The 10,412-nt window shown below is 44.4% G+C and overlaps 3 protein-coding genes across 3 annotated transcripts; 1 reads left to right on the top strand and 2 right to left on the bottom strand.

Annotated features, from left to right (window-relative positions):
• Positions 1 to 259: 259 nt before the first annotated feature.
• On the bottom strand, positions 260 to 505 carry N7495_008358 (uncharacterized protein; the record flags this gene model as incomplete). Its single annotated transcript, XM_057211009.1, has 1 exon — positions 260 to 505. One exon carries the CDS (start codon positions 503 to 505, stop codon positions 260 to 262), a length of 246 nt encoding a protein of 81 aa, XP_057060552.1.
• A 2,708-nt stretch (positions 506 to 3,213) lies between these two features.
• On the bottom strand, positions 3,214 to 3,399 carry N7495_008357 (uncharacterized protein; the record flags this gene model as incomplete). The annotated part of the gene is made up of 1 exon (XM_057211008.1): positions 3,214 to 3,399. The coding sequence occupies one exon, from the start codon at positions 3,397 to 3,399 to the stop codon at positions 3,214 to 3,216; it is 186 nt and encodes a 61-aa protein (XP_057060551.1).
• Positions 3,400 to 8,438: 5,039 nt separating this feature from the next.
• Positions 8,439 to 9,143, top strand: N7495_008356 (uncharacterized protein; the record flags this gene model as incomplete). The annotated part of the gene is made up of 1 exon (XM_057211007.1): positions 8,439 to 9,143. One exon carries the CDS (start codon positions 8,439 to 8,441, stop codon positions 9,141 to 9,143), a length of 705 nt encoding a protein of 234 aa, XP_057060550.1.
• Between the last annotated feature and the right edge of the window lie 1,269 nt (positions 9,144 to 10,412).

The raw sequence follows: 10,412 nt of genomic DNA, 5'->3' as shown, positions 1-10,412 counted from the left end.
TTCCCCAGAGACTAATAAGATTAGGCTTCGGAGCTGGATCAGGGATGGAAACAGTAGGTGGTAGAACACCATGCTTCTCTTTCAAATGATGCCGAATGTTGGTGGTAGAGCCATGCCGTTTGGAGTCCGTTATAGACCAGTTGCATTATGTCCTATCTTTATTGGTGATAGCACAACAAATCTCTCGATCAGTGACCTTTTTCCTTTGACTCCTCTTCTCGATCCATTCGTTCGGAATATTTCTTATCAAGAAATGTCTCTACATCCAATCATTCTTTTGGCGTGGATTCGAGCTTAGCGAACTCGTGGCTGGTTGCTGGGAGGCGGATTCTGAAGGTAAAACTTCATCGAAAGATTCAAGAAGAGAATCGATCTTGGTACCGATTGCTGATTGACTATCGCCAAAGGGTGGGGAGGATGGGACCGGCTCTTCCTGGCTAGAAATCCAGTCTTCAGGTCCATCATTTAAAGCGAAGTAGTCTAGACGGTTCCCACGGGTTTGCATGGTTGAAGTATGAGGGATAGAAAGGGTGAAGTTGGAACTCATTACCTATACTAATGATGATATTTAGAAAAGTCTGCCTACTAGTCCTAATTTGGTTAATTTCAAATGACATGTGATAGTCTGCCGATAATTATCGTATCGACGAATATTCGCGAATACGATATTCGCAACTCAAAAACCTCGCCGATAATTATCGGATATCGTATCGACAACTCAAAAGCCTTGCCGATATTTATCGGCAGCGATAAGATAACCGATAATATCGGCAATTTCGAATATTCGCAACAGCCCTAACGAATATGGTGGTGATCACAGATCGTTTAGGAAAAGGAGTTATGGTTGATGGGTTACCTGATATTACTACGGAGACGCTCGTAATGTAACAGGTTGAATCCTGGTGAACTATCACGTGGTTGTACCACGTGACCCACCAACCGCATACCTCACGATTCCACCCCGAATTGTTCACGTTCTTCAAGGATTTTGTAAATAGCATGTGCCTAGCTAGTTCTGAATTCAAGATTAGCTTTAGCCCTTCACACGTAAAATGGTTTATAAGAGTCTACTACCGCCAACACCACCTCCCATATGCTATCGTCTCTAATAGAGGCCCATAATTCGTAGGGAAGCTCTAGACAAGGGTATGCTAGTTACTAGGCATCGTACGACGCCTATCCATAGCTTTCCATCCCGAAACTGATGGGTCTACGGAGCGAATGAACCAGACAATCGAGACCTACCTAAATATGTTTATGGACTACATATAGGACAACTAGAACGAATTACTGCCCTCGGCCGAGATTGCTATTAATGGTAGAGACGCAGCCGCGACTGGTGTGAGCTCATTCTTCCTATCCCATGGCTACCATATACGACCTCTGGACCTCCATCATAACCTAACAGAAAACATAAGCCACTACTCTCCAATCTCATAGGCAGACGCCATCGTACGACAGCTAAAACAAGCTAGAGAGTAGGCCTAAATGTCGATGGTATCAGCTCAACAGCGGATGGAAGAAACAATAAACCGCCACCGCCAATAGTCCCCAAATTTCCGTGTAGGAGATAAAGTATGGCTGAACCTCAAGAATATACGCACCAATAGGCCGACAAAGAAATTAGACGCTAGACACACCAAGTTCATAGTGATAAAGGTAATAGGATCTCACTCGTATAAGCTGAATACACCACCTAGGATCCATAATATGTTCCATAGCCAACTACTACGCCTAGCGTCAGACGACCCTCTACCAAGTCAACAGCGAGACGACTCTCAACCCCCGCCGAAGTTGGTCGGGAATGACAGACAGGAGGAAGAATACGAGGTCGACTACATTATGAAGGAGAAACTTGTACAAGGCAGGAGAAAAGTGCTGGTGAAGTGGACAGGGTATAAACGGCCGACATGGGAACCCGAGGACGCCTTCGCGGACACTAAAGCGCTACGCATATGGAATAGTAACGCGGAACAACGACAACCCCCGGCACGTCGTACGAGACGCCGGAGAGGAGGAGGGGAGTAATGTAACGGGTTGATACCCGATGAAATGCTCAGTCTCTGGAGAGACTGCGCTCTTGGCATCTATGCGGAGCCGAACGAGCTATAAGAACACCCGGTCCCCAGGACCCATTTCCCCCCTTAGTTAATTCTTCTTGTTTACCAATCGGATCTTTACAGCGTACAAATTCCTGCATTCATCCCGTAACAGTAGGTGGGTTTGCAGGACTCTAATCTCCCTCTGGAGGACGTCGTCAGCCTCTTCTTCAGTCAGGATAACTGGCTCAGGACCAGCAAAAACAGGCATCTCCACCAGCTTATGTGGTACAAAATCAGCTATATATCGCCTATTCTCGTCGAAAAAGACGTCTCTGACTGGCCTGACTTGACCACCCCTTGAATCTGGAAACCAGATTCTCCAGACATTAGATGCCATATATCCAACAAGGAATCCAATCTCTGCCCTTCTCAGCATCTTGTCTGATTTCGGAATCTTTTGGATTCTGCAGTAAGCTAGACTGCCGTATAGACGTATGTTCGCGAGATTCGACTTAGGCAGTGTCGTTCGTTTATCCTGTAGGTCTGAATTGGCGTATTTGCGCGCCTCTTCCCAGGGCACTATCCAGGAACCATTTGCGTTCGTTGGCGTACGATTTAGGATGTAAACCGTAGCCTTTACCGCCTCTGGCCATAGGCTGATGGGGAGCTTTCCTTCCTCTAGGAGGGCCCTGGCGCGTGTAATTATGATGCCGCCTGCCCGTTCAATTGGGCCATTCATCTCAGGATGTCCTGGAATTGAATGCGTCACTATAATACCTTGATCTGCCAGAAACCGCTCTGTAGTGATGCCTGCTGTTACGGGATGAATGCAGGAATTTGTACGCTGTAAAGATCCGATTGGTAAACAAGAACTAGGAAAGGAGATAGATACAGCAGTATGGTCTCACAGTAGACCATACAATCTAAACCGGGCTCGACCCGTTACACCTATCGCATGCGCTGAGCCACAGCAAGCAAGCTTGATACCACCACCAGGGTAGTTGCAGTCATACCAGGTTCTCTTAGATAGGCTAGTATCATTAGCAAAGGCACCATAATAGCTCTGTAGAGCCTCCTCATCGTTTAACGACGTGTCGAGTATGTAGAGTGTGAAATCAATGCCGGTCAGATTATCCGTATAGTTCCCCATTTCGAAGAGTGTAACATCAGACTAATTGCTTAAAGGCTGCGCAAGAGCACCCGGGAAGAACATTTTCAGTAGTACAAAGCATATAGTCATAACAATGAACCCCAAGACATTTTTGACAACAAAAGCCCGAAATTGTTCGCCTTGGTCACGGCGCCTTGTACCACACTTCTCGCACACATTGGAGTCGCCCATCTTGGAGTCGCCCATGATGTTGTTGGGATTCGGTAGGTTTTCCTTTATTATTTGATGAAAGGAGAAAAGTATAAAAGATGGGCTGGGTCAAACTTGCAATGGTGTCTAATAGAAACTTAGGGATCTGTGTTTATATATTCAGATTCTTACCTAGGTAGTAAACAAAAGAAGAGAGGAGTGGATAATATCGCGTCTCGTAATAGTTACTATTTCTGTGGCAGTTGGCCCACCTGATAGGTGGATCGGCCAGCGAAAGACCCGAAAAGGACCTTGACGCCAGAAGATAAACGGCGAAGCCTAGTTCCGCTTCATTCAATTCTTACGCACGACCCAGAATCCGGTCGGATGTATCTCATCCCCCGTTATCGCCCCATGTGTGGATGACTACTCCACCATCATACAAGGTTTGATCGTGCTGGCTATCAAGCAAATCCGTAAGCTGAATGCGTATAAAGGAAAGAAAAACCAAGTAAAAGAGGTCTTATTTTATTAGAGCCAAAGCTCCTACCTATTTAGATATGAGCAATAGGATGGGATGGGATGGGATAAGATTCCTATCCTATCCCAGTTTTCGGCCTTGCTCCGGTCCAATTAGGTGCGAGACGATTAAACCAATATTATTGGTCCAATTCACACGGCTCCACTCGCATTGAATGCTTTTATCACAGGGCCGATTCCTAATCAGGCTTAGTGCATAATTATCAGATTCCTTGGTTGCCATTTACTATTAATTGAATTACACACAACATTCTTGAATACTCTGTTCCTATTTACTCGCACGAATCCACTATTCAGTCTCATTTGACAGATCCTTACACTACCAACATTTAGTGCGCATGCATCTACTTGATTCGTAAAATATATGGTTGCAATGTTGTAAGAGGTGTTGTTCAAAACTATAACTGAATCAAACTAAGAAGTACTCCACAGCCCCACTTAGGGCTGCATCAGTCCAATAGGAATCCTCACTATATCAACAGAATTGTACTTTGTACTATGACATCAGTTGATTATTATTGAATAGTAGCGTATCGTGGATCCAGCTAAGCTTACGGTAATACCCGTAGACCTAATCTATAACTAATTTGTACTAGTCACCTATTTCCTTCCTCCTTTTCACTTCCAAAGCTCGGCGACTAGACATTTTTTGGAAGTCAATCCGATGCTAACAGTTCCTCTTCTCCTCACTCGTCTATTCTATTCACAATTTTGTCCAAATCTTGATTTATCTTATCTATAGAGACATATCGATCTCAAGGAACGTACCGAGGTTCGCTTTCGAGGTCCTGATAGTCGCTATAATCTTCCATCAGAGAACGCGCGCCAATATCATTGTATCGATGAAGAGACTGGTTACGTGGAACAAATTCGACGTGCTCGAGATCGATGAATATAACTTTGGTATTGTCCCACTCTTCATTATCGCAGCAGATCATGACATTTTCCAGTTGTTGGTCTAAATAGACTACGTCGTGCTCAGAAAAGAGTTGGAACGCTTGGTAAAGTTGGATTTGTAGGGTTATCACCAGGATCGGGTAGTTTCTCTCGGCAAGATCAAGCAATATATCTCCAATTACTTCAGAGAGAATAAGCGCCGGGTGACCCTTGAAGTGGCCTATTCCAAAAAAGTGAGGAATAAGTATCCCTTGAAGATCTTTCAGCCTTTCATAAGCTATGGCCTCTTGTTTAAAATACTTCTACCGATCAATGTTTAGATATCGTTGCTTAACGATGATATTTCGAGGACGATTGCCAGCAGGTTCAATCGTTACTCGATATACTTTCTGTTCTGGACATAGTCGAGTGATATTTGTTATAGTGATACGTTTGCCATATAGATATAGAGCCTAGTGCCAAACCAAACCGATTAGGCCGTATCTGTGTCATGTGCACACCCGACTCGTAAAAAACGAGTCGGGTGTGCTTCACCGGTTCTGCCAATTTAAAATATTATTTTACTCTCTCTCTATCAATTCTGCTTTAAATACAATTCTGCTGCATCTGTTTAAAATATAGTATATCCCTTTCCATCACCTCCAATATTTGGCCATTTCCCCCCTGAATTGGCTCCTGAATCTGCTCCTGAACCTGCTCCTGAACCTGCTCTTGAACCTGCTCCTCGGCCTGTTTTTGAGCTTTTAGAGCTTTTTGGGCCTATTTTTGTAATTTTTTTTCTAGTTGTAACTCCTCCTTGGTTTTCCTGATTTTCATAGCGCGTTTTGCATGGTGTAGGTTTAATACACCAGTCTGCTGGAGGGGTGGTTGGTTAAGCTGTCGTTTGGTCTTAGAGCGCTGAATTGGTTCTTGCGCAACCCTAATATTCTCAACTGTAATCTTAAGATTTTGACGCTCTTCTTGGATTAATTGGGAATGACGAGTAAGATATTTAAGTCCCCTTTGAACCCTTGGTTTAAGGAGGTCTATATCAATATGTTTGACAATCTTCTCTTGGTTCATCTGAAGTCGTGCTAAGGTTTTTGGCGGAATATATTTGTCGATCAACTACGTTGAAAGGACAGGGTTCACACGTTGCACTATATATACTGGAAAAGGGTATGGTTCGTCCTAGGTTCTTAGTATATACGTTGTGCAAAGTGGTGTGAAATGTGTTCGATTCATGTAGCTACTTGAGTTCCTAATATAGTTGTTCCCCCGTGACTCGGGGGTCTGTTTGTTCCGTTCCGGATTTATGGTATTGCATGATTGCAATATCCATGTTCCGACAGATGTTGAATAGAAAGGCGGAGGGTTCGATCAAGTAAGGATGGCTGTATAATAAGCTTACTTCCACAAGGATATCGCTCTATACGGCGGCCATCTATCTGCTTTTCAACCTCTACATTAGATTGATAGCTTTGGATATGTGCTTTATCTTGACAACAATGATATCCATATCGATGATATTGGGAATCAGTTGAGGTATGTCGGAATCGGAATCCACCTTCGTGCCAGATCAAATCTGAAAGACTATGCATCGCTATTCTCATCTCCTCTTTATCAAACTCAGAGCCAAATTTGATAGGTAAAGCATCAAGATCAAATTCAAAGTCATGATCAAGAGGCTGAGGCTAGGAGAGAAGCGTAGTAGGGCATGGACGACGCGATCCGTAAACATTCCAATGCCAAGACGCTAAGCCTGATATATCTATCACATGATCGAGGTTTTCCTCAGTTGATTCCCCCCATCCAGGATTCAGCCTGTTACATATAGTGCATCGTGTGGATGTCTTTTTGACCGTAGGTCAATCGACACTAAACAGTCCTTATAAATAGATATGTATGAAAGTGTAAAGAATAAGAATATCGACATAGATTAAAGTTGAACCTTCCCTGGGTGAAGAGCGGTAGTTGATGACAATTTTTCCATCGTGCAAAGGTTATATAGTGACAGCTACCTCATTCTAAGCAGACCATAGCTGGCGCCCTCCTTAAGATATCCCTGAGCATTGAAGTGACCACGAACATCCATAGAGTAAGATTGGCTGTGGCCTATTTCCCTAACAGTTTCAGCCCCGGAAAGTGGGGGTAAATAAGGATAAGATGAATGAGCCAAAACAAGTTTTCATAGACTTTGCTAGGGTTAAGGGAGTATTTTGACGCGTGAAGACTTAGGTACTGTTGCGATTTGAGAGTGTTTTTTGAGTCTCGTTGGCATTGCCGGGACGGCCGCAAGTTGGACAAACACCACAATTTACGCAAACACCAGACTTTAGAGAATCGCTGTGAGGGCTTCCTCTATGTCTATGAAGTGTTTCGAATGCTGGCTGTATTATTACTGACCCTGTGAGGATCATGACGAGGAATATGGGTATAGCGATGATGATAGTAGTTTGGAAGGGAGCATCAGTTATGCATTTACTCAGGTATGCGAGAAAGGCGTCGGGATAGGACTTCATATTTGTAGAAATTTTTGTATGTAGTGAACCTGGCGTAGGTGAGAATTGAGGGGGGAGCTCTGGGGCTAAGCCCTTTATAAGGTACCTCGTAAAGATTTTACCGAGTAACTACTAGCAAGTAGGTTATAGGTTAGTGTTTCTGCCTAGACCTTGCCATATGGGAAATTTTAGTCCCGTGGGGGTCGCGTGGGGGTAACTTTCATGGGACTAAATTTTTGAGCTGAGTGCCAAGACTCTGATCAATTACTTATTTGGGTAATTCGCTAACCCAAATAGGTAGTCCCATGGGAAATGGGACTGGAGTTCGAAAATTTCCCATGGACATGGGACTAGATTTTTGCTAGTCCCATGGGAAATGTCAAGGTCTATTTCTGCCTACTTAGACTGTGTTGTATTTTTCCTTGTGCGAACTACCAATGACAAAATATACTATGATTAGGCATAAATTACCACCGTAAAGTACGAACTTATGGAATATCACTATACATTGTGCGCCACCAACTGCTCAAAATTGTTCCTCGAAATAATTATTGAGTTTGCTGTGGCAGTTTGATGTGGCAGGTGCCTCCCGAGTGTGTTGGCAGTTTACGGAGTAATGTTTAAACATACACTGGGTATACCTCGGAGGACAGGCTAAATATAGTTAGGACGGCAAAAAGTAAGCCTTTTGGCAATCCACACCTCTATTAGATTAGGGAATTAGTCTAACGTATAAAGTAGGTAAAGTGGGTTTCTTTGAAATTCCCGTAACATCCGGCCATAGTAAATATATATCCGTATTTCATATCCGACGGATTACGGAGGGAAGATATCGGCGCACTAGTATACTAAGGGGAGGTCTCGAATGCCGTTTGGAATATTTAAGAAGCAGTCAAATTTTCCAACTTCTTCATCAAAAAACCCTATACATTAGTTTCTGTCGGTACACCTGTACCAAGTGTGGAATAGCTATTCGATAAAGGTGATGAGGCTAACGCCCACTTCTGACACCTATCACAGGTAACGCTTTACGCCCCTATGATATCTTTGTGTCCTCTTGAAGTGGTTGTAAAGTCTGGTTTTCATTCTTAGTTTGCTATCTATTATAAAGTAACAATTTGATCACATGACTGCTTTGTTCCATATTCCAACAGTTTCTCTGCTAAGTGATCTGGCCAAATGATTTCTTCTACTATTGTTGCCAGCCTCATTCTTGGCTTAGCCCACATTCCTAGCATTATTGCTCAGCCAGTTGCCTCAAACTCTACAGACGTCCTCATTTCACTCACTGCCTCTGATTACTTCCCAAATGCAAAGGGAAACTTGAGTCTTTTCGACGTTGATTGCCTATTTTCAATTAATGATGCCGATACTCGTTCCTGGCTTAGCTCCCTCGACCCAGCCTCGGCCACTACCGATGAGGGAAAGGCGATTGTACTCACTGAAGCGGCCTATTCTAAGAAGTTTGACGCGAATGACTTAGATATGGTTGAAGACGTCGAGGAGATCTTGGCTTTAGTTGCTGGCAATACTACTTCTCTCGAAAAGCGTAGTGGCTCTAGCACTTTTTCCACGAGCAGTCGCCACGCTGTGAAATGGACCAAATGCGGGGCTTTTTTGGCATGCGTCAGTGGGTATTCCTGCGGTCTTGATATCACGATTGACTCGGCTCCTCGTAGCAAGTGTGCGACCCGTGGGGGGAGTCTCTGCTGTCTAAGCTGGTCCACCTATAAGGTTCGGGCAGCATTCTTCTCTACTACATGGACATCGTGCAACTCCGAGGTCAAAGCGGAGGACCTAACAGAAGCCTCCTGTGAAGGCCACGGCAGTTCCGCTCAGGGTGGCGACGTATGCCTCAGTAACCGAGCCACCCATTGTGGCTGATATCATTCGATAAAGGCTCTATCGAAAAAATTGTTTGAGTGAGGCTGTTGGCACTGAAGGGACTAAGACAGAGAAGGAATAAATTGTACTTGTGAAGGGCTAAAGCTAATCTTGAATTCAGAACTAGCTAGGCACATGCTGTTTACAAAATCCTTGAAGAACGTGAACAATTCGGGGTGGAATCGTGAGGTATGCGGTTGGTGGGTCACGTGGTACAACCACGTGATAGTTCACCAGGATTCAACCTGTTACAATACCCCCTTCCTATTCTCCTGTTTTCCGGGGTCCATTCGAAGTCGTAATTGGTCCGTATCATAGTTCAAAGGTGTCGAGAGCTGTGCAGTTTTCCACTGCGTTGATAGGTTCCCATGTCAGTTCTGCGTATCCTCGCCATTTCACTAATGCTTCCCTCCGCGATCCACGTCCAATTTTTCGTGTCCTTGCTTGTAGGATCTCTTCAATTTCGTATTCCAGATCTCCTTCGACTAACAGCGGAGGCGGTTGCGAATCGTCCACGATTTGTGACGGTAACGGGTCCGTTGCCGCGGGTCTTATTAACTCAACATGGAAGACAGGATGTATGCCGCTTGGCACATCCAGCTTCACTGTATGAGAGGATGGCACTTCTAGAACTATGTATTTGGCGTGAAGCCAGTCTAGTTTCTTTGAAGGCCGTATCGTGCGTACATTCCGTAGGTTTAGCCATACTTTATCGTTGATATTATAGACTGGAGCGGCTCGTCTTGAACGATTCGCTTGTTCCTGTTGGTGTTCTTAGGCGATAGCCATCGCTGTATTTGCCTAATCGGTGGCGTCTTGTAGCCGGTTCGTGAATGTTTCCGCTGCGATCTCTGGTCCTCTCTCTGCTTGGACTTCTATCACTTCGACTAGATCGACATGGTATCCGTGTGTGAAGAAGAATGGAGATAGTCCAGTAGAGGTTGCGTCTTGGTTATTGATCGCTATGGCTACGATAGGTAGTAAACTTGCCTAGTCGTCCTATGCGTACGTAGTAAAGGCGCGTAGAATTCGTTCGACTTCTTGATTTGCGCGTTCTATAGCTCCATTAGTTTGGGGGTGGAATGCGGTAGATAATCGGCGTCGAATCTTTAGCTTTTCGCACACGATTCGCCAGAACCCCCCTACGAACTATGGGCCGTGGTTACTAGTGATCGCTATTAGTAAACCATGATGCATATAAATATGCTTCATAAAGACATCTGCGACGCTTTCCGTAGTAATACTATGCATATCTATTAGGATCACTCC

The sequence above is a fragment of the Penicillium taxi genome (assembly GCF_028828555.1).
Source record: "Penicillium taxi strain IBT 34144 chromosome Unknown utg000005l_segment0_segment0, whole genome shotgun sequence".
NCBI classification, from domain to species: domain Eukaryota; kingdom Fungi; phylum Ascomycota; class Eurotiomycetes; order Eurotiales; family Aspergillaceae; genus Penicillium; species Penicillium taxi.
The sequence above is the reverse complement of the archived record's forward strand: the minus strand, read 5'-3'. Positions and strand labels throughout refer to the sequence as shown.